Genomic DNA, 24,069 nt, shown 5'->3' with positions numbered 1-24,069 from the left:
ATAGAGTGGGTCACAGCTAAGAATGCCAAACTCAGAACACGCTGTCAGAAAACAGGGCAGACACACCCAAACTGGTGGTATATTCTACAGTTAGATTTTACCAAGCCAGTAACAAAAGTGTACCCCTGGATCACTATATTAGTTTTACCAAGGAGTCACATACAGCCCCCTTAGCATTCCAGCCCAGAGAAGCTGAACTTCATGATGTAAGGTTATTAAAACCAAAGCCACCAAACATCAGGTTTTTCCAGTCCCCAGAAAACAGTCGCTCACCCCAGGTTCACTGGATACTTCAAGATCTCACCAAAAACAGCACTGGAAGCCAATCCTTAGAAAACTAAATTAAAGATTTATTAATTCGGGAAAAGAAATAAGAGTTATTAAAAGGTCTAAGCGGATAAGAAACATTACAGTTGGTTCAGAATCTGAGAGACCAGTTGTTAGCAGAGGTGTAATGCCTGCTAATTCTCCATAAGTCTCTTAGGCCTGGTCTACACTACGAGTTTAGGTCGACTTTAGCAGCGTTAAATCGAATTAAGCCTGGACACGTCCACACGACGAAGCCCTTTTTTTCTACTTAAAGGGCCCTTTAAAACAGTTTCTTTACTCCACCTCCGACGAGGGGATTAGCGCTAAAATTGGCCTTTGCGGGTCGGATTTGGGGTAGTGTGGACGGAATTCGACGTTATTGGCCTCCGGGAGCTATTCCACAGTGCTTCATTGTGACCGCTCTGGACAGCACTCTCAACTCAGATGCACTGACCAGGTAGACAGGAAAAGCCCCACGAACTTTTGAATTTCATTTCCTGTTTGCCCAGCGTGGAGAACACAGGTGAACACGCAGAGCTCATCAGCACAGGTAACCATGATGGAGCTCATTTGCGATCCTGGGACTCCATCATGGACCGAACGGGAGGTACGGGATCTGCTCGCCATATGGGGAGATGAATCAGTGCTAGCTGAACTCCGTAGCAGTAAACGAAATGGCAAAATATTAGAAAAGGTCTCAAAGGCCATGGAGGACAGAGGCCATAACAGGGACGCACAGCAGTGCCGCGTGAAAATTAAGGAGCTAAGGCAAGCCTACCACAAAGCCAGAGAGGCAAACGGAAGGTCCGGGGCAGAGCCACAAACATGCCGCTTCTATGCGGAGCTGCATGCGATGCTATGGGGTGCAGCCACCACTACCCCAACCGTGTGCTTTGACTCTATCAATGGAGAAACACACAACAGGGAAGTGGGTTCGGAGTACGAGGAAGATGATGATGAAGACAATGAAGATAGCTCACAGCAAGGAAGCGGAGAAACCGGTTTCCCCAACAGCCAGGATATGTTTTTCACCCTGGACCTGGAACCAGTAACCCTCGAACTCACCCAAGGCGTGCTCCCAGACCCTGAGGGCACACAAGGGACCTCTGGTAAGTGTACCTTTGTAAATATTACACATGGGTTAAAAGCAAGCGTGTTTAATGATTAATGATTAATTTGCCCTGGCAATCGCGGCCAGTACAGCTACTGGAAAAGTCTGTTAACTTGTATGGGGATGAAGCGGAAATCCTCCAGGGACATCTCCAGAAAGCTCTCCTTCATGTACTCCCAAAGCCTTTGCAAAAGGTTTCTGGGGAGGGCTGCCTTATCCCGTCCGCCATGGTAGGACACTTTACCACGCCAAGCCAGTAGCACGTAGTCTGGAATCATTGCATAACAAAGCATGGCAACGTATGGTCCCGGTGTTTGCTGGCATGCAGACAACATCCATTCCTTATCTCTCTTTGTTATCCTCAGGAGAGTGATATCATTCATGGTCACCTGGTTGAAATGGGGTGATTTTATTAAGGGGACATTCAGAGGTGCCCGTTCCTGCTCGGCTGAACAGAAATGTTCCCCGCTGTTAGCCACGCGGTAGGGGGGAGAGGTGAAGTGATCATCCCAGAGAACTGGGTGTGTGGGGGGGTAGTTGGGTTTGTGCTGCATGTTAACCCGGAAACCGCAGCCCCTCCTTTTACGTTGCAAACCCATTTTAAATGGCCAACCCAATGGGTGCTTGGTATGGGAAATGAGGGCGCTGCTGTTTGAAACCATTCCCACATGTTAAGAAGGTTAAAAAAGCCAAAAGACTGTGGCTTACCATGGCTGCCTGCAAGCCGAAATCTGTTGCCTGGCACTGCGTGAGTGATCTCTCACACCAAACTGGCAGGCCCTCAATATAAGAGGAAAAATGCGACCTTGTAACGAAAGCACATGTGCTGTGTAATGTGAACAGCAAAATTTAACGTGAAAGAGTGTACCCATTGTTCTCTAAAATGTGTCTTTTTTAACCACCTCTCCCTTCTCCTCCACCAGCTGCAAATGTTTCTCCTTCACAGAGGCTAGTGAAGATTAGAAGGAGAAAACGGCGGACTCGGGATGATATGTTCTCGGAGCTCCAGATGTCCTCCCATGCTGACAGAGCACAGCAGAATGCGTGGAGGCAGTCAATATCAGAGTGCAAAAAAGCACAATATGAACGAGAGGAGAGGTGGCAGGCTGAATCGCGGGCTGAAGAGAGCAAGTGGCGAGCTGAAGAGGATAGGTGGCGTCAGCTTGCTGACAGAAGGCAAGAGTCGATGCTCCGGCTGCTGGAGCATCAAACTGATATGCTCCAGCGTATGGTTGAGCTGCAGGAAAGGCAGCAGGAGCAGAGACCACTGCTACAGCCCCTGTGTAACCAACAGTCCTCCTCCCCAAGTCCCATTGCCTCCTCACCCAGACGCCCAAGAACACGATGGGGGGGCCTCCGGCCACCCAGTCACTCCACCCCAGATGATTGCGCGAGCATCGGAAGGCTGGACTTCAATAAGTGTTAAAGTTTTAAAGTTTTAAACTGCAGTGTGTCCTTTTCCTTCCCTCCTCCCCCCTCCATCCCGGGCTACCTTGGCAATTATCCCCCTAGTTGTGTGATGAATTAATAAAGAATGCATGAATGTGAAGGAACAATGACTTTATTGCCTCTGCAAGCAGTACTCGAAGGGGAGAGGGGAGGGTGGGGTGGTTAGTTTACAGGGAAGTAGAGTGAACCGGGGGGGCAGGGCGGAGGGTTCATCAAGGAGAAACAAACAGAAGTTTCACACCGTAGCCTGGCCAGTCACAAAACTCGTTTTCAAAGCTTCTCTGATGCGCACCGCGCCCTGCTGTACTCTTCTAACTGCCCTGGTGTCTGGCTGTGTGTAATCAGCGACCAGGCGATTTGCCTCAACCTCCCACCCCGCCATAAATGTCTCCCCCTTACTCTCACAGATATTGTGGAGCGCACAGCAAGCAGCAATAACAATGGGGATATTGGTTTCGCTGAGGTCTATCCGAGTCAGTAAGCTGCGCCAGCGCGCTTTTAAACGTCCAAATGCACATTCCACCACCATTCGGCACTTGCTCAGCCTATAGTTGAACAGGTCCTGACTACTGTCCAGGCTGCCTGTGTACGGCTTCATGAACCATGGCATTAAGGGGTAGGCAGGGTCCCCAAGGATAACGATAGGTCTTTCAACATCTCCAATGGTTATTTTCTGGTCTGGGAAGAAAGTCCCTTCCTCCAGCTTTCGAAACAGACCAGAGTGCCTGAAGACGCGAGCATCATGTACCTTTCCCGGCCATCCCACGTTGATGTTGGTGAAACGTACCTTGTGATCCACCAGGGCTTGCAGCAGAATTGAAAAGTACCCCTTGCGGTTTATGTACTCGGTGGCTTGGTGCTCCGGTGACAAGATAGGGATATGGGTTCCGTCTATCGCCCCACCACAATGGGAATCCCATTGCAGCAAAGCCATCCACTATGACCTGCACGTTTCCCAGAGTCACTACCCTTGATATCAGCAGGTCTTTGATTGCCCTGGCAACTTGGATCACAGCAGCCCCCACAGTAGATTTGCACACTCCAAATTGATTCCCGACTGACCAGTAGCTGTCTGGCGTTGCAAGCTTCCACAGGGCTATCGCCACTCACTTCTCAACTGTGAGGACTGCTTTCATCCTGGTATTCTGGCGCTTCAGGGCAGGGGAAAGCAAGTCACAAAGTTCCATGAAAGTGCCCTTACGCATGCGAAAGTTTCGCAGCCACTGGGAATCGTCCCACACCTGCAAAACGATGCGGTCCCACCAGTCTGTGCTTGTTTCCCGGGCCCAGAATTGGCGTTTCATGGCATGAACCTGTCCCAATAACACCATGATTTGCACATTGCTGGGGCCTGGACTTTGTGAGAGGTCTATGTCCATGTCAACTTCCTCATCACTCTTGTCACCGTGCTGCAATCGCTGCAATCACCTCCTCGCCTGGTCCTGGTTTTGCTTTGGCATGTTCTGGCTCTGCATATACTCCAGGACAATGCGCGTGGTGTTCATAGTGCTCATAATTGCCGCGGTGATCTGAGCAGGCTCCATGATCCCAGTGCTATGGCGTCTGGGCTGAAAAAAGGCGCGAAACTAGTGTCTGACGGAGGGCAGGAGGGTGGGGCGAGTGACGACATGGCGTACAGGTACAGGGAATTAAAATCAAGAAAGGTGGCTGTGCATCAGGGAGAAACACAAACAACTGTCACACAGAATGGCCCCCCCAAAGATTGAACTCAAAACCCTGGGTTTAGCAGGCCGTTGATTTCATGGAGGGAGGGGGAAGCAAATGAATACAGAACAAATCTGGTCCATCTATTTTTACATCTTAAACTGGCAGCAGACGGTGCAGCATGACTGATAGCCATCGGCATCTTCTGGGTGCTTGGCAGAAAATGCTGTATTACGACTGCTAGCCATCATCATCAAGACGGTTCAATAGGACTGCCGGGTCTCCAGGAGACAAAATGAAGAATCAGATGCCCAGAGTGGAAAGTTTGGTTCAGTATTTCTTAGAGGAATCTGCTGAAGAAGTTTCCCGGGTGCCTCTGATTGAACTCACTGAGGAATATGACGATGACAGATATCAATCGTAATATACCATCCACTGCCAAAAGGCAAGGAGCTGCTGCTGTGTAGCAATGCAGCTCCACGTCTGCCAGCACCCAGATAGCCGATGACGGCTACCAGTCATACTGCACCGTCTACTGCCAAAAGGCAATTAGCTGCTGCTGTGTAGCAATGCAGTACCATGTCTGCCGGCACCCAGATGACATATGATGATGGTGAGCTGAGCTGAGCGGGCTCCATGCTTGCCGTAGTATGTTGTCTGCACAGGTAACCCAGGTAAAAAGGCACGAATTGATTGTCTGCCGTTGCTCTGATGGAGGGGGAGGGGCCTGACGACATGTACCCAGAACCCCCCTGTGACACTGTTTTTGCATCATCATGCATTGAGATCTCAACCCAGAATTCCCATGGGCAGCGGAGACTGCGGGAACTGTGGGATAGCTACCCACAGTGCAACGCTCCGGAAGTCGACGCTAGCCTCGGTACTGTGGACGCAGTCCGCCGACTTAATACACTTCGGGCATTTTATGTGGGGACACACACAATCGACTTTATAAAACCGATATCTATAAAACCAGCTTCTATAAATTCGACCTAATTTCGTAGTGTAGACATACCCTTAGTGTCCTTCCATAAGTTCCTCAGGGTTTTACCAAAGCAGATTTGGGGAGATCCGTCTTGCATCTGGAATAGCCCCTGATAGCATCCAGAAAGATCAGAGCTGTTGGATCAGTCCCATGAATCTATATTTATAGCTCTCTGACTAAAGAACAAGCTGACAGGTGTCTTCCTAGAAAGACAGTCTGGGCATCTAGTGTGAGGAAGAATAGATATTTGAGTCTGTGACAAGTCCTAATGGCCTTGCTTTGAAGATTGAATGCTGCAGCCTTTACGTTTCGGTCTTGTAAACACAATGTGATCGCCACCAAGTCTATATCAAGTAATTTTACATCTAAATGCTAAATATGTGCTTTTTGATCTAATAACAATTGAGTAGAGTTGCATACATAATGTAAAGGCAAACACAAAACATGAAAAAGTTAATTTGATTACATTGGTACCTTCTAAGAGGATGTGGGTAAATTCAGACAAATGCAATTTAAAGAGGAGTCCTTGTGGCACCTTAGACACTAACAAATTTATTTGGGCATAAGCTTTCATGGGCTAGAACCCACTTCATCAGATGCATGGAGTGGAAAATACAGGAGCAGGTATAAATACATGAAAGGATGGGAGTTGCCTTACCAAGTGTGAGGTCAGTCTAACGAGACAATTCACTTAACAGCAGGATACCAAGGGAGGAAAGATAACTTTTGAAGTGGTAATGAGAGTGGTCCATTTCAGAGAAGTTATCTTTCCTCCCTTAGTATCCTGCTGTTAAGTGAATTGTCTCATTAGATTGACCTCACACTTGGTAAGGCAACTCCCATGCTTTCATGTAGTTATACCTGCTCCTGTATTTTCCACTGCATGCATCTGATGAAGTGGGTTCTAGACCACGAAAGCTTGTGCCCAAATAAATTTGCTAGTCTCTAAGGTGCCACAAGAACTCCTTGTTGTTTTTGCTGATACAGACTAACACGGCTACCACTTTGAAACCTGTCAAAATGCAATTTAGTATCTACTCTTGATTCTTATCAACACAAGTGAACCTCTTATGTTTGGAAGCCCAATTAACATTCCTTTGTTACTTACACACAGTGAATTAGCCTGATTACCTTGCAATGCCTCTTGACATGCCTTTAAGATCACACTCAGGTGAACTAGTCTGTTAATTTTATCCTGAGCTGGCTTACTAGTGTCAAAGAGCAAATATAATCTATCTTTAAAAAGGGGAACAAAGAAGACCCCAAGGATTTGTAGACCAGTCAGCCTAACTTTGATACCTGGAAAGATACTGGAACAAATTATTAAACAATCAGTTTGTAAGCCTCTGGAGGACAGTAGGGTTATAGGGAATAGCCAGCATGGGTTTGTCAAGAACAACTCATGACGAACCAACCTAATTTCCTTCTTTGACAGGGTTACTGGCCTAGTGGATGAGGGGAAGCAGTAGATATGATATAACTTGATTTTAATAAGGCTATTGACACAGTCTCATATGACATTCTCATAAGTAAGCTAGGGAAATGTGGTCTAGATGAAAGATGTGTGCATAACTTGTTGAAAGACCATACTCTCAGAGTAGTTATCAATGGTTCATTGACAGACTGGGAGAGCATATCTAGTGGGGTCCTGCAAGTGTCAGTCCTTGGTCCGGTACTATTCAATAGTCTCATTAATGACTTGGATAATGGAGTGGAGAGAGTGCTTATAAAAGTTGCAGATGACATCAAGCTGGAAAGAATTCAAAGGATTAGAATTCAAACAACCTTGACAAATTGGAAGTTGGTTGGAAATTAACAAGATGAAATTCAATAAAGAGAAATGAAAAGTACTTCACTTAGGAAGGAAAAATCAAATGCACAGCTATAAAATGGGGAATAACTGGCTATGTGGTAGAACTGCTAAAAAGCATCCGGAGGTTAGAGTGATCACAAATTGAATATGAGTCAACAGTGTGGTGCAGCTGCAAAAAAAAGGCTAATGTCATTCTGAGGTGTATTAACAGGAATGTAGTATGTAAGACATGGGAGGTAATTGGCCTGCTCTACTCAGCCCTGGGGAGTAGCTGGAGTACTGTGTCCAGTTCTGGGCACCACACTTTAGGAAAGATGTGAATAAATTAGAGAGAGAGTCCACAGGAAAGCAACAAAAATGATAAAAGGTTTAGAAAACTGGGTGTGTTTAGTCTTGAGAAAAGAAGACTGGGGAGGGACCCTGATAACAGTCTTCAAATATGTTAAGGGCTCTTATAAAGAGGACAGTAATCAATTGTTCACCATGTCATTTAAAGTAGGATAAGAAGTAACGGGCTTAATCTGCAGCAAGGAATTTAGGTTAGAGTGAGGGAGCTGCATTCACAGTCTAGAGCAGGCTTGTTATATGAGCTAACAAGAGACACCTGGTGCAGGGGGGAGAGAACCTCAAGCAGCTGGTTCCTTATAAGAGAGCTGACAGTTGTTTGAGAGGGCTGACTCTGGGAAGTTTACAGGGGAGTCAGCTCTGAGCAGGACTGCTGCAAGCTGAACCCCAGAATAGGTCAACCCCAGGGTAGGTCAATCCCGTAAGAACTCATTAACAAAGAACTCTAAGAAGGAACCCTTTTGGTCCTCCAGGCTCTGAGGTAAGAGCCATGCCCCAGGACAGATTTTTGGGACTCTGAGTTTTACTTCTGAGTTATTTGTCTGAATAAACCCAGGCCCCAATAAGGGTGGTGATTGGATGAGCAAGTGTGGAGTTTCTGTAAAAGGGCCTGGAAAAGGGAGAATAAAGGGCAAGGCAGGGCTGAGGCACAAGGCCACCAGAGGGCACACGGGGGCAGCCAACTCGTTTATAGTTAGATATTAGTAAAAACTTTCTAACTATAAGAGTGGTTAAGCACTGGAATAGGCTTCCAAGGGAGGTTGTGGAATCCCAGTTGTTGGAGGTTGTTAAGAACAGGTGGGACAAACACCTGTCAGATGATGGTCTAGGTTTACTTGGTCCTGCCTCAGCACAGGAGGTGGGACTTGATGACCTCTCGAGGTCCCTTTCAGTTCCTCTTGATGAATAAATTAGGGCCACTTTCTGATACCATTAGCAGGGCCAGCTCCAGGGATTTTGCCGCCCCAAGCGGCAAAAAAAAAAAAAAAAAAAAAAAAGTCGCGACCTGCGGCAGCAATTTGGCGGGAGGTCCTTCGCTCCAAGCGGGAGTGAGGGACCGTCCGCCGAATAGCTGGACGTGCCGCCCCTCTCCAGAGTGGCTGCCCCAAGCACCTGCTTGGCAAGCTGGTGCCTGGAGCCGGCCCTGACCATTACACTGGTTCAGTAGCACCTTAGTCTCATTGAAGTAAATGGGAGTATCTGTGGACTAAGGTGCTATTCAATGTGAGTAAGGGTATCTGAATTAGTCCTTAGTGTATGTAGACTCAGTTCTGCTTCCGTTACAGTCAATTGGAGTTTTTGCCATTAACTTAAGTTGGAAAAAGATTTGGCATTCAATCAAGAAAGAAGAAAATGGGAGAAGAGTTCCTCTTGTTGAATACTTACTCTAAGAGCTCTTGGTGTTTGAGACATAACACAATGTTGTATTCCACATTATTATCCCCTGCTGGTGATGCACCTTGTATAGAGTACCACTGGTGAGCATAATATTAGCAGTTTGTTTTCCATTCCTCCATGCCCGCAGGAGGCATTCTCAGAATTGGGAAGGGATCCAGTGTATATATACTTAATAAAAAAAACACAGAAGAAGAAGAAGTTGCCAACATCTCTGTTATGATCATTCCAAAAAGAAATAATACAAAGCCACACAGCCTAAAGGTCCAACCATGCAAACTGTTAAGCAATTCCTGTGGGGTGCATAGCATGTCAGCTCAGTGCAAACTAAGTGTTCTTGGCACCTTCCAGGATTAGGCCCATCGTTGTGTCTCTCTGCTAAAGGGAGACTCATGGAAAAAAAGTGAGAGATGCACAGAAGTAAAATTGAGAATATAATGAACCTCACTTTATTGTGATCAATGGGGGAAAAAGTGCCCCTACAGGTTAAGTGACATTTTGCTGGAGTATTAACTCTTTTACCTATTTCATTACCAAATCTCGGTTATGACATAAGAAAACAGTGATGATATGGTACCTGGAACTTTGTACAATTAGTTTTGTGAGGAAAAGCATACACAAACATGTTAACAGTATTCATTTGGTAACTATTCTCAGTAACGTTGTCAGTCTACTGACAATGACCAGCCTAATATTGTTCTTCACATTTTAAAAAGTGTATTCCAAATAGTATATATACATGAGCAGGTTTTGTAGTTGAGTCCACAGTGGATATGCCTGGCCATAGCAACTTGATACTGTGTGTAATACAGACAGCAACTGCCCTTACTAGGCATCCTAAGCATGTTAAGAATTTTTTAAAAAAATAGACACAGCAAGAAAACTGACATGATTTCTATAGATCAGCAGGGTGGGGCTGGGAGGGAGCAGAGCTCCCCGCCCTCCAGCCTCAGCACCCGACCACGGCCCGGCCAAGGCTTTGCTCCTGGCTCCAGCCTTGGCCCCCTTACCCTTGTCCGAATCCCTCCTTCCAGGAGCTGCGGCCTGGCTCGGGGGTGGGGTGGGGGGCACAGACAGGGATAAGGGGGGATGCGACCCTGAAAATTTTTGGGACAACAGCTATAGAAACTTAAAGGTTTACACTAGAATGCTGGTGTTGCTATTTTTTTTTTTTAAGTAAACTGTCCTTTCTATTTAGAGCCACATGAGCTCACCTATGGTCTCACAAATTAAATGTGAGGAATTCCTCCAGGAAGTTTCTTGATGTTGGACATGGGGATTTAATTATATGTTCATGCTGGTAATGCTTCAGCAAAATGGGATTTGCTATCTTCAGCAGTGTCTTTGTGGTGTTATATTCATGGAGGCATGTATCAAAGGTTGGTATGAGCACTTCCCACTTCCACCAAAGGGTGTGTATTTTAGCAATTTGAAATTTCTGTACACAACAGCCATTTATTTGCCCTATTATCAAACTATAGGCCTATTGTTGCACACACATCAAAATATTGGTTAAGGCAGGTACAATTCCTCCTGCAGCTCTGGGGCTGTACTCCTTCATGCCTCTTGACAGGCCAGTTCCTGGCTGGTGCCGAGGAGACCTTACTGTCACTGCTTGTATTCCAATAGTGCAAACAAGACACACCTTCTAAAGGAAGTGAGTAACATGACCCACCAATTCCCAGCGAAGGTCCATGCCTCAATCAAAATTCTAATGGTTATTAATGGCAAAGATGTCTTCTCTGTTTTGGGAAGGAGGAATTATCCATGTCCTTTTCAGAGCCCTGTGATTCCTTCCACCACTTTATTCTCCTTATTCTTGAGGCCCTACCTCATAGCCACCTTTCTTCTGAGTGGAGAGGATTAGACAAACTTTCTTCAGACCTGCTGACCCTTCTTCATCATCCAATGTGGTGGCTATTGAACAATGTTCAGTGTTCTCCCTCTCTGACCTCCTCCTTCAGCTTCCTTAGCACTTCCAGTGCTTTTCTGTCCAGAGAACCAAGAAAATTAGACTAGACATCAGGTTCCATAATGGAAGTTTCCTGTTCAGAAGTTCTTCACATTTCCCACCATCAGTTCATTGCTAACTTCTCTTGTTAACAAACTAAATAATAATGATAAATTTGGTTCCCGTAGTTCAAAGCAAACTGCTAACCCACATTGGGGGAAAATACCCCCAAACTGAAATCCTTGCAGAGAAGTGTGCAGCATGAAACACGTACAGCTCATTTGGGTTGTTTTTTTAGTTTGCTTTAGATAATGATGAAGTTAGTTAGTGAAACTACTAATTTAGTTGTCCAAAAAACCCAGATGACACTGAAATATAACACCCTGTTTCTAGAAGATTGCTGTGGGTGGAAATAAAAATACGGCAGATTATAGAAAGTGAAATACTTAGGAACAGCAGAAAGTCATTATTATTTAGGAGTTTGCTCTTGCTTTTTTTTTTTTTTTTAAGGTAGAAGCATATACTAGTCACTGAAACACACAGTAATATCCTAGTGTCGCCGAGTATTGTACTGCTTATTAGAATACATTTATATTGATTCCATAGATTTCTTTAAATGTCTCACCTAGTATTCCAGTTAGCATATGGGTCCCAGATACACTACAGTACTTCTAACACTACGTTTTTTGTATCTGCAAGCAGATAATCATTTCTATGCAAGTTCTCTATTTATTTTGCCAGTCTGAAATTTTGCAAGAGAAGCAATTTTTCCAGATCTGGTTTGTGTTTATTAAAGATATCATAAACATTCCCATTAATTTCCTTCTCCATAGTAGATGTCTGCACTGAACAATAATGTAGTAGGAGTCAATTCTTTCTAACTAGTTTAAGCAGTCATGGTCACTGGAAAACAGTGGCTCTGTAGGGCCAACTTCCTGTAACAAATAGTAAAACATTATTTGACAATGAGCCTGTGGAGAGGTTAGCCGGGGCTTGTCCCTCTCCGGGGCGGCGGGGAACCACCCCGCCTCCCTTAGTCCTTGCACGGCCCCTTGGGGAATCAGTCGGGCAGCAGGAGTCCTGGCTCAAGCTGTCCGGCAGGGAGCTGAGCACACACAGGTAACAATTAACAGATAACTAGCCCAGGCCCTGGGTCAGGGCAGGGCAATAAAGAATCACAGCTCAGGCCCTCAGGCAGGGGCTGAGTAGCAGTTTATATAGTCAGCAGGCCAAGGCCCTGGGTCAAGGCGGGGCAGTAAAGAGTCCAAGGCTCAGGCCCTCAGACAGGGGCTGAGCAAACACAGGTAAATAGCACACCCAGGCTTCAGGCTCTGAGCGGCCTGGGAGAGGGGGAGACTGCCACCCATGCATTGGGTGGCAGGTGGGGGATGCAGGCCCTCCCACTCCACTGCATCCCAGCCCGGGGTCCTATCAGCGACCAAAGGCCCGCTGTTGTCAGTGGGGATCCTGGCCGCAACACACTGACGTGGGTTCCGGCTGTGTTGCAGCCAGACTAGGGTCGGCTGCTCCCGGGCTACTTCCCAACTCCCCCTTTGGAGGTACCTGGGTCAAGGTGGTGTCCTCGGGGGGGTCGATCACTATTGGATCCTGGGGGTAGCTGGTGAGGGGTAGGCTCAGCGACTCTCCCACATGCTGGTCCGCGTCGAGTGTCGGCCAGTCAGGCCAGTCTCCAGGTCTGCCGCTGGTTGCTGGAGCTGGGCCAGAGGTGTCTGGCCTCTCCAGCGGCTGCCTCTCGAGTGAGCTCTGGGGTTAAGCTCTTATACTTCCTGTCTGGCCTCTGACCCTCTGGGGGGCAGGCTTGGAGTGCTCTGGCTCCACCCACTCTGGTGTCCGGCAGAGCTCGTCCCTCTCGGGGGCACCAGGGAACCACACCGCCTCCCTACAGAGCTCCATGCAGCCATCTTTATTTCTGTATCAGTAGAATCCACTGTTAGCCGCCGAATTCAAGGACTTCTCCTAATGTTCCTGCTGTTGCACTACTTACCTTTAAGGGCCAGCTCTTCTTGTGACAATATCCATATATCGTTTCAGTATATGGTTATTGTCACAGGAAGAGCTGGCACTTTAAGATGGTTGATATTCAGCCTCATCTCTGCCAGGTGTAGCCCACCTTGCCAGATGAATGGAATGAGTAGGACCGGGCATGTGGAGGGGAGCATGCAACTAAGAACCAGGCCTGTTAGGAGACATGATGGCAGCCTCAGTTCAGTCAGGAGAAAGATTCCAGGGAGACCAGCCCTGGGAAGTCAGTATAACCTGATCTATAGATTATGAATAAAAATTCCCAGTTATCACTTTCAGGATAGACAGGTTCTTGCCCCAAGATCAGGTCCAGTATTACTAAAATTATTATATAGTTGGGGACCCCAATGTGCACAGGTGTAACACTCACACTATAGTAACTTCTATATTTACAAATAAATAATTTATGAATACTGTGACAAAGTTCCTCCTCTATCTTGGCGGGTCCTGCGCTTATTGGCAGATTTTCTTGCCTCAGAGATTCACCATGTGGGTTGGGGAACAGCCCAGAGACCTTCCCCTCTGGAAGGGACCACAGTTCAGGTCAATTGGGAGGTTTGGGGGGAACCCGGGCCTGCCCTCTACTCCGGGTTCCAGCCCAGGGCCTTGTGGACTGCAGCTGTCTATAGTGCCTCCTGTAACATCTGTATGACAGCTACAACTCCCTGGGCTACTTCCCCATGGCCTCCTCCAAACACCTTCCTTATTCTCACCACAGGACCTTCCTCCTGGTGTCTGATAACGCTTGTGCTCCTCAGTCCTCCAGCAGCACTCCCACTCCCACTCCCACTCCCACTCCCACTCCCACTCAGCTCCTTGCGCCTCTTGCTCCCAACTCCTCACACTCGCACCACAAACTGAAGTGAGTTCCTTTTTAAAGCCCAGGTGCCCTGATTAGCCTGCCTTAATTGATTCTAGCAGCTTCTTCTTAATTGGCTCCAGGTGTCCTAATTAGCCTGCCTGCCTTAACTGGTTCTAGCAGGTTCCTGATTATTCTAGTGGAGCCCCTGCTCTGGTCACTCAGGGAACAGAAAACTACTCATCCAGTGACCAGTATATTTGCCCTCTACCAGACTCCTGTACCCCACTGGTCTGGGTCTGTCACAATACATTTAGCAAAGTCACACATGCTCTAACTCGGTAAGGTAGACAGAGATAATACAAAAGTACATCTGAACATCCATACATACACCATCCCTTGCAGAACAACCTGAAATGTTAGCTATTATCTTCCTCATCACCGTCACCTTCCTCATCTTCACCAATGGCCATCATTCTGGCCCCTCCCAAGGGCTACATCTCTCTCCCTCCCACTGCCCTGGGATGCCACTTTTATAATATGTTCTGCTGACGTTACCATGTCTAATGCATATTCAGTAGGGGTTTCTCCCCTCTTCCTTATTTGTATTTCCTCCCTTTACCATATCCTTTTTCTATAGGTTAATATATTTATGATTTCACCCCATTATGATATACGTCAATTCGTTGCCATGGCAGTCTTGTGGTTGGATGTTCCATCCAAAACATTCTAGAAGCTGGTGTTAGTTCATGTTGCTATGGTTGGCTGATGTCATTATGGACAAAATTCCCCCTTACATTCTACTTCTAGTTCCCCAAAACTTATGGGTTACCTAAGTTTATCTATGCCAAAGTTCGTAGGCCGCAAGTCTCATGCTAACTGCTGAAGCTAATGTCTTACAGGATACAGGACTGTAGGCTCCTTGCATTACTGCTGAATATAATAAAGCAGAATATAATGCAAAGCAGAAAATGTAATAGAGGTAAGCTAGCCCACTGGGCTACACCAGTGTTCCATTAAAGAGTGGAGAGTCAGTGAAAACTAGGCTGAGGAGAGAGAGACTTGCAGGGAGCAGAAGCCTGCTAGGCATGGGTGGCAGGTATAATAGGCCAGGGGAGGCTCTCCTCCCCTGGCACTGCTGCGGCCGCCAGACCCCCAGTTGCGGGGTTTGGCAGGCGAAGGTTTTGCTTTATTATGCTCCATGCAGGTTCTGGGGCAGCTGAGGAGGTGGTATCTGCTATTCAGCTTTCTGGGTTCATCAGTAATCTCCCTGGACTCCAGAAAGATTCCTGTTGTACCCAGGAAGCTGAGTAACAAATACCACCTTCTCAGCTGCCCTGGAACCTGCATGGGGCATATCAAAAGCATCTTCGGGAAAAGATGCCTTTCCCCTGGGCGGCTTAGGGTCTGGGGAGGGGAGGCCCAGCTGCAGCTGGCCCGGGGATCCTCTGGGCAGGTTTGGGGGAGCTCGGGTCATCTCCAGGCAGGTGTGGGGAGGGGTCGGGGCTTCAGCCAGCCCGGGGTTCCTTTGGCTGAGGCAGAGGCGGCTCTAGGCACCAGCGCAGCAAGCGCGTGCCGGTCCCCGTGAGGGCGGCAGTCAAGCAACCTTCAGTGGCATGCCTGCGGGAGGTCCGCCGGCCCCGTGGGTTCAGCGGCAATTCGGCAGCGGGTACCCCAAAAGCGCGGGACCAACAGAACACCCGCAGAAACCCCGCCGAATCCGCGTGAGCAGTGGACCTCCTGCAGGCATGCCGCCGAAGACAGCCTTACTGCCGTGCTTGGGGCAGCAAAAAACATAGAGCCGCCCCTGGGCTGAGGGGTGGAGTCCCTCTGGTGGGGGCGGAAGGGGTGGAGCTGTGGGCTAGTCTCCCCGAAATGGGGCTCCACCCACCACCCATGCTGCTAGGAAGAAAGTCTCAGCAGACATTGGACTAGGAACCCTGAACCAAGGGTGTGAGCCAGCTAAGAAGGCTGGTTGGAAGATCTGTGTTATTGTAAACTGTTGTTTTTTTAATAAACCAGACGGTCATAAAAGGGAGGGCTAGAGCAAAAACACTCGCAGTGTGAAGTCTGATTAACAGTCTGATAAACTGAGGCAGTGGCAGAGCCCAAGACTGAACTGAAGAAATCCCTGCTACAGCCATGGAATTAGACTAACCTCTTCAGTAGCTTTAGATTCCAATGGGGACTAAATGCTGACAGAAATGCAGCTCTGTATGTCTGAGGAGGTGGATGTGCTGTTTGTGTTGTAACACGGATATGAGGAAAATGGTAATACAATTTGGCCCCAATTTTTCTGCTTAAGTATTCAGTGGGTTAGAGAAAGAGCCATCTTCTCTCTTCCACCTGCACACAAAAGAATTAAGATTTGTAAAGAGGCTTTAAAATGGCTTCTGTTTTTCCACCTACAATTTTATGTCTGCTGCTGACTACAGGTGCAAAAATAGAGGCCAGGTTTTAAAAGCAGACATATAAACCATCCCTCATGCACTTAGCCGTTTAAATTGGGAAATGCAGAATCCTAGCTATAGGATAATAGGAGTCTGAACTGCACTTTAGAACACTGAATGAACATTAATGGTATTAATATTCTTTTTTTATAAAGTCTTTAAAAGCCCTTTTTTTCCCATATAAATTTTGCAGAGACTGATTTGACTCTCCCAGATATTGTCTGGGGAGATACCTATGGGGGGAAATGCTTTTTAAAAGGCTTTTAGAAACAGGCAGCTCTGATTTCTCTGAATTAGTAATTCTGTTTCCCATAAAACAAAGATGGAACTGGCATTTTTCTCCAAATGTATAAACAAAGAGCACACCGAGTCATTCACAATTAAATCTAACCTGCTCACAACCCACACTCTAATCCTGCACATATTGAAATTACTGTCAAAAACACCCATTGAAACCATGGGAAGCAGGGATAGACCCACAGTCTTTTACCTTCCATTGCATCACCAGTTCTGATCTGGACAAAGACACACGGGAAACTTTAAATTTTCTGTTTTTTTATGTATGACAATCTGTATCTGAACAGACCAACCTACTAACAATTAACCTGGTTCCCTTGCTTTGAGATGTTCTGTATTAAAACCACTGAGGGAATGGCCATTCTCCATGGCACCATCTCCTTTTTAACCTCTAGATTTCTCTGTGGAAACCTAGGACAGAATTAATATAGCTCAGAGCCAATGGCAGCTCAACTCCTGCTTTCCTTCTCCCAGACAGGAGATGATGTGGCCCCAAAACTTTATAGCACACATACAGATTGCTGGCTTTTGATTGACACCATCTGTGTCCACCTCCAGGTTTGTAACAGAGCCAGTTTGTTAGTCCCCAGGGTGTGCTGCAAGGACCATGTTTTCTCCCTTGTCTTTGAGATGAGTGCCAAGTGGGGGTACATAGTGGTGGAGTGGATATCTGGGGATTATGTGTGTGCTGTAATTTCTATTTCTATTTATGTAGTTGCTGCATTACTTCATTTGAGCTGGGGGAATGTATGCATCTGTTTAATGTATTTTTTAAAGATTGTCAGGGATACCCAGGAGCACTGATAGGGTGCTTTTCATAATTGTTGGTAAAAATCCAAATAAATAAATAATGATGGTGAAAGAATGGCAGAGTTTTTCACAGAAACTCCTACATTAATTTGTACCCTTAGGGGAGAAATGTATATGTATCATTATGATGCATTATATCATGAGATTGGCTGAATAACGGGTGGTGGTAGTTTAAAATTCAGAGAACATATTTTGGGATAAATCTGATCTTTAATGAGAAACCAGTCACTGTCAATTTAGATTGCTAAGGAGAATTGCTAGGGAAGTGAGTAGCCCTTGATGAAATAAGCACTAATAATAAGAAATAATGACCACCTGTCATTAGACTACTGCAAATGGGAGTGGGAGTTGAGATTTCAGACACACTAGGAGATTTATATGTGTACCTACAATTTAATTTTAAAATTAATGGCTGGTATGTCTAAATTTCCTCAAGTGCTTTGAAACCTCAACTAGGTTACATAGTTGGGGGAAAAATTGTTTGGTGGCCAGCACACAAGCACACGAAGATTGAGAACTGGCCTATACAGGGGCTGCAGAGCACCATTTAAAGTGTGTGTGTGGGGGGGGAAATAGATCCCTGCCCCCCTCCTGACCCTTCTCTTCCCCTCTCTGGCACCCCACCATCAACCTGACCCTCCTGGCCTGTGACCCCGTCCACCCACCCCCTTCAAATTTGAGCAAATCGCACTGCAACCTGGTGCAGGGGTTTGTCCCACTCAAGTTTGTCCCAGCAGCCCCCCATCATGACAGAGAGGAGCCCAGGACAAATTTGAGCGAGTGGCATTGTGACCTGGCACACATGGTCGCAGCACCACTGAGGTTTGGCCTGGCCAAAAAGTCAGGCCGTGGCATAGGCTTCATGGCCTATGGGTCTAGGTCTCTTAGTTTAATTCCCTTCTCAAATGTTAATATTCTTTATTATATCATTCCAGGTGGAGAGAGAAAAAGCTATTCTCCTGGCCAACCTTCAGGAGTCCCAGACGCAGCTAGAACACACAAAGGGAGCCCTGACTGAGCAACACGAGCGGGTCCATAGGCTCACCGAGCACGTCAACGCCATGAGGGGACTGCAGAACAACAAGGAGCTGAAAGTAGAGCTGGACTGTGAGAAGGGCCGAGACTCCAGCGAGGAAACGCATGACTATGAAGTAGACATCAATGGCCTGGAGATCCTAGAGTGTAAATACAAAGTGGCCGTGACAGAAGTGATCGACCTTAAAGCTGAGATAAAGGCCTTAAAGGAGAAATACAATAAATGTGTGGAAAACTACACAGAAGAAAAGGCGAAGTATGAGAGCAGGATCCAGAGGTATGATGAGCAGGTGACAAACCTGGAAAAATCAACTAAGGAAAGTTACGAGAAAATGGTTCACATAGAAAAAGATTTGCAAAGGATGACAAGCGTAGCGAATGAAAACCATAATACCCTCAACACAGCCCAGGATGAGCTGGTGACATTTAGTGAGGAGCTGGCTCAGCTCTATCACCATGTATGTTTGTGTAATAATGAAACTCCCAATAGGGTCATGTTGGACTATTACAGGCAAAGTAGAGTCACTCGTAGTGGGAGCCTGAAGGGACCTGATGATCCTAGGGGGCTCCTGTCTCCACGGCTCACCAGAAGAGGAACGGCATCCCCGGTAGAAGCCAGGACCCCAACTGAGCATGTTTCGAAAGAGAGCATAGAGGCTGGCAAAGAACAAAGTCCAACCAAGACACCTACGATTTCTCCTGTCATCACGGCCCCTCCTTCCTCTCCCGTCTCTGACACCAGTGACATACGCAAAGAGCCAATGAATATCTACAACCTAAATGCAATAATACGGGACCAAATCAAGCACCTGCAGAAGGCTGTAGATCGGTCACTGCAGCTGTCACGCCAGCGTGCGGCAGCACGTGAACTAGTGCCCATGATTGATAAGGACAAGGAGGCCTTAATGGAAGAGATACTGAAACTGAAGTCCCTGCTGAGTACAAAACGGGAGCAGATAGCAACCCTGAGGGCAGTGTTGAAAGCCAACAAACAGGTAAGTGAGTAGCAATGCTGTCAGTTTGTGGTGATCAGTATTTTCATAGCTGATTTATGTGCCTTTCAGCAGGTATTGTGGTAGACATTTGAAGAATCAGCTGTCCATCTTTCCAGTCAGTCACAATGAGGCTGAGGGTTTTCTTGTTTTTCTTGTTTAACTCCCTGCAATCTTTCTGCAGAGTCTTTTTGCAGCACCCAACCTTGACCTAAAGGATGGGCAGAGTGAGTGACTTGCTGCAGAGTTTGAGACCTCAATGTCATTACATGGATCAGCCCAGGGTGAAAGTAAGTTAAAGGACTTACTGGTACACTGGAGTCCTGAGCAGGGGTGTGGCCTCAACTGGAAGAGGCATGGCCTCAACTGGAAGAGGCGGGGCCTTTAAATAAAGTTTTAAAGGCCCCGGGGAGCCCTGGGGCATCTAAATCACTCCCGGAGCCATAGGCGCCAACTTTTCCTGGCGCCGGTGGTGCTCGACCCCTCCCCTAGCCCCGCCCCGACTCCACCCATGCCCTGCCCCCATTCCAATCCCTTCCCCAAAGTCCCCACCCCACTCCGCCCCCTCCCTGCGCCTATTGGACCCCTTCCCCAAAACCCCGCCCCGGCCCCGCCTCTTCCCTGAGCGCACCGCGTTCCCCCTCCTCCCTCCCAGTGCTTGCCGCCGCAAAACAGCTATTTTGCAGTGGCAAGCGCTGAGAGCTAGGGGGAGAAGCGGAGGAGGCGGAGGTGGAGGTGAGCTGGGGCGGGCGGGGCGAGCAGCTGCCAGTGGGTGCAGAGCACTCACCAATTTTTCCCTGTGGGTGCTCCAGCCCCAGAGCACCCACGGAGTCAGCGCCTATGCCCGGAGCTACCAGCTGCAGAGGTGGCTGGGAGCCTGGGGCTCAGGGGTGATTTAAAGGGTCCGGGGCTCTGGCCGCCACTATCGCAGCAGAGCTTGGGTCCTTTATTATCGCTGATGGAGCCCTGCCACTGTTACCCCAGGGCTCCGGCAGACAGGCTTGGGTGGCGAATTAAAGGGCCTGGGGCTCCGGCAGCAGGGCGCTCCGGGCCCTTAAATCCCCACGGGAGCCCTGCCGCCGCAGAGGCAGCAGCAGGAGCCCCGGGCCTTTAAATCGCCGTTCGAGCCCGGCTGCTGGAGCCCCAGGGTAGTGGCGGCAGGGCTACCGTGGGGATTTAAAGGGCCAGGGGCTCAGGCCACTGCGGGGAGACCCGGGCCCTTTAAAGCGCCGCCCGAGCCCCGCTGCCGGAGCCTCAGGATAGTGGCGGTAGGGCTCTGGCAGTGATTTAAGGGGCCAGGGGCTCCGGCCGCTGCGGGGTGCCCCGGGCCCTCTAAATCACCACCAGAGCCCTGCTGCCACTACTCCAGGGCTCCGGCAACGGGGCTCGGGAGGCGATTTAAAGGGCCCTGGGCTCTGGCCACTGAAGGGAGCCTGGGCCCTTTAAATCACCAGCCTGGGGAAGCCGGTCCGGCTTACTTTCACCTCTGGATCAGCCTACAGGAGAAGGAGAAGGGCAGTAAGAAAGGCACAGATAGAGCCGAGCCCTAACATGGCTCCCTAGTGGGTCTCCTGGTTTGAGAAGAAACCAGGTTTTGAGGGCCACAACCAAACCTGGGTCTTCCAAAAGGTAACATGATGTGCCGTAGCCTCGAGGCAGTATGCAACTCCAGGGTGCTCGGGAATTAAAAAAACAATTCATTGCATGTACACAGCCAAGGATCTCAAAACACTTTACAAATGTGGGTATCGTTACCCCATTTTACAGGTGGGGATACCAAGGCATAGAAAGGCTAAGTGATTCAACCAAAGACATGCGGTGGGTCAGGATTAGCATCCAGGCCTCCTGACTTCCATTCCCCAACTGTAACCACTAGACTACAATATCTTTGTGCTGTCCTAACAAGGGTGGGTGCTCTCTGCTAAACAAATTCAGTGACTGATCCCTTTATAGTCAACAGGAGTTAAATGGCAGGAATAACCCACGCACTCTAGGCAGGGGAAAATATTTATTTATTTCTGCAAAGCAAAATGATCAGCAAAATTGTAGACCCTTCTGATTATTGAACAATGTCTGATCATTTAATACAAATGAGTGGATCAGACAACTCTCTTGGGTATGCAAATCTCTTATCCAATTTGGATACTAGTTTGTCACTGCAGTCACCTGGCCAGATATAATGGGTCTGGTTTTCCTTTCTATACTGGTTTTACATCAGTAAAACTCTATTGACTTAAATGCAGTTACTCCTGATTTTGAGCGGGTTGGAATTTTTCAAATATTTGTTTTCCAGAAATGCCATTTTGTTGCCATTGAAATTTTTTCTAAAATAAGAAATACTGAATTTTTAAAAAAATATGTATCACTTTGGGACAAAGCTGATCAAAAACACCCCACATTTTTTTATTTTTATTTTGAAAATGATAAAAAGGAGATTAAAACATTTTCAAAAATGAAATAAAGATTTTAAAATTTGTCTCAAATTTTCTTTTCATTTTTTGACCAGGTCTATTCTTGATATTGTATAGTAAGACGAGAATAAGGCGCATTGTATGTTAAATGTAAAATGTCAATCATCACTATGTTCATTTATTTGTGTTATACCCCTATCGCCAACCCTTTGCTTTTGTATCTTTAGGCTTTGGTATCTTTTTAGGCCCCAGTCTTGCAAACTATTATGCACGTTGTTATCCGCAAAAATCTAGGGCACCCCGCCTATACCCTGCCAAGGGCTCAAGGCGTGACCTGGTTAATTTTGGTACCCTCACCCTTTCCCTACCGAGGGCTCGGGCTGTAAAGCACATACCCTTACCCATGGAGCTCAGGGTAAACCTGGTCAATTTAAGTACCCGCCCTTTCCCATGGGGCTCTGGGCTATACAGGTCTGCATAACGTTTTCCCAGTGCAAGAGCCTTACACAGCTGTGCTCTAAACATCTATTTATTAGCAACACACACAGAATACATCTGCCAAGCAAAGCTATTATGCTCACCACTCCCAATATATAGACAAACTTCACCGGATGGCTAGTCAGGATCCACTCATCTGGGGATGCTGGTGCTGCCTCTGCACGTCACGGTCATGCAAGGGGGTCAGAGTTCTAGCAGTTTGATGTTGAACTGCAGGTCAGAGATGGTTCCCAAAGAGCATTGTTTTTCATTTATATTATATAGGTAAAACTAGCTCCATCCTTCAAATTTACTAAACCTACTACATTATTCAACACCCCTAGGTAACAACATTTAACCAGTCATGCACTGGCACCTATGTTTTCTCCTCCCTGCTCTTTACATTTTATCTTTCATGCCCAAATTGTACCTTATTTATGACCTTCTTTGTTTGTGCAGATTGTCAGCATAAATTTGCTGGTCAGAGCTTATCTTATCTATTTCCCATTTGTTGGGGTTTTTCTGTATCCTCCCTAAACTTCCCAGCGCCTGGGTGTCTCTACTTTACAACCCTTGAGTTAGAACTCTTGTTAGGGGCATTCCTGAGGTGGGGGTGTCTTAGCAGCAGCAGAGCATTTTTTCTTAATTTTAGTGGTGAAATCCCTGAGTTTCACCCAAGGCTAATCAAGGCTAGTTTAGTATGGGGATGAGCTAAGTCCCAGGTCTACACAAGGCTGGTCAAGGTGAGGTTAGTGTGGGGGTGAGCTAAGTCCGAGGCCTACCATGTGCTTAACTTTAAGCAGGTGAATAGTTCCACTGACTTCCATAGAACTATTTGTCCTCAAGCATGTGTTTAAGTGTTTGCAGGATCAGGGCCATAAATTGTAAACTCTTGAGGGCTTTTCCATCATCTGTGTTAGTTCAGAGAACAGGACAATCAGTCCCAATCCTGATTAGGGCATTAGGTCACTACTATAATATAAATGATGATAGGCTGAAAATGTAAAATCACCCAGAGGTCAGGAAATACAACACTAAAGATTCCAACAGCAAAGTTAACTTGGCTGTATTGTACATCCAGTGAATTTTATGCCATATCGGTTTTTTTTACATGTATATTAAGATACACACTTAACTAGAGAAAGAGGACTCATGGATCTTACGTATGTGAAATGAAGGTGTTGCAACTCTGCCCTGAAAAGTTGTTGTGTGAAAAAGCACAGTGGGATTCTGTGTCTGTTTCTCAATGACTCCAGTCGAATGTGCTCAGTTTGCAAGTAAAAAGATGTCTCTTAATTGCTAACTTTGCAAACTCATCCTAATATTTGAAAGCCAATCAGCTTTATTTCCATGTCATGCTTCACCAACAATAATCTAACTATTAATCGAGGTCTATATGAGGCCCTTATCATTATAGTATCTGACCACGAGTAGCCCCATCCTAATACAGGTATATTGTTGATGTAGATGTGGTGTAACTGAGACACACCCTTGTTCTAGGCCCTTTGATCTAGGTAAAAGGGCAGAGTGCAGGGGCTGTGAAAGCCTCAGACCCAGGGCCGGCTCCAGGCACCAGGCACCCAAGCTGGTGCTTGGGGCGGCACCTGGAGGGGGGCGGCGGCGCGGCGCTCTGGCCGCCTGAGGGGGGAGAGCCGAGCCCCAGCCGGGGCTCGCTGCCCTGCCCCCGCCGGGGCTCGCTGCCCTGCCCCCGGCGCTCTGGCCGCCGGGGGGG

At 47.3% G+C, this 24,069-nt stretch overlaps 1 protein-coding gene across 2 annotated transcripts in view; it reads left to right on the top strand.

Annotated features, from left to right (window-relative positions):
- Nucleotides 1-24,069, top strand: part of BICD1 (BICD cargo adaptor 1) — a 277,073-nt gene that overhangs the window by 193,090 nt on the left and 59,914 nt on the right. For both annotated transcript variants that reach the window (XM_026657537.1, XM_026657536.1), the window contains exon 5: nucleotides 18,358-19,452. In XM_026657537.1, coding sequence (XP_026513322.1) covers nucleotides 18,358-19,452 — 1,095 coding nt within the window. The remainder of the gene's footprint in view (nucleotides 1-18,357; nucleotides 19,453-24,069) is intronic.

The sequence above is a fragment of the Terrapene carolina genome, unplaced genomic scaffold (genome assembly GCF_002925995.2).
Source record: "Terrapene carolina triunguis isolate 2854851 unplaced genomic scaffold, T_m_triunguis-2.0 Scaffold247, whole genome shotgun sequence".
In the NCBI taxonomy this organism is placed as follows: Eukaryota; Metazoa; Chordata; order Testudines; family Emydidae; genus Terrapene; species Terrapene triunguis.
The sequence above is the reverse complement of the archived record's forward strand: the minus strand, read 5'-3'. Positions and strand labels throughout refer to the sequence as shown.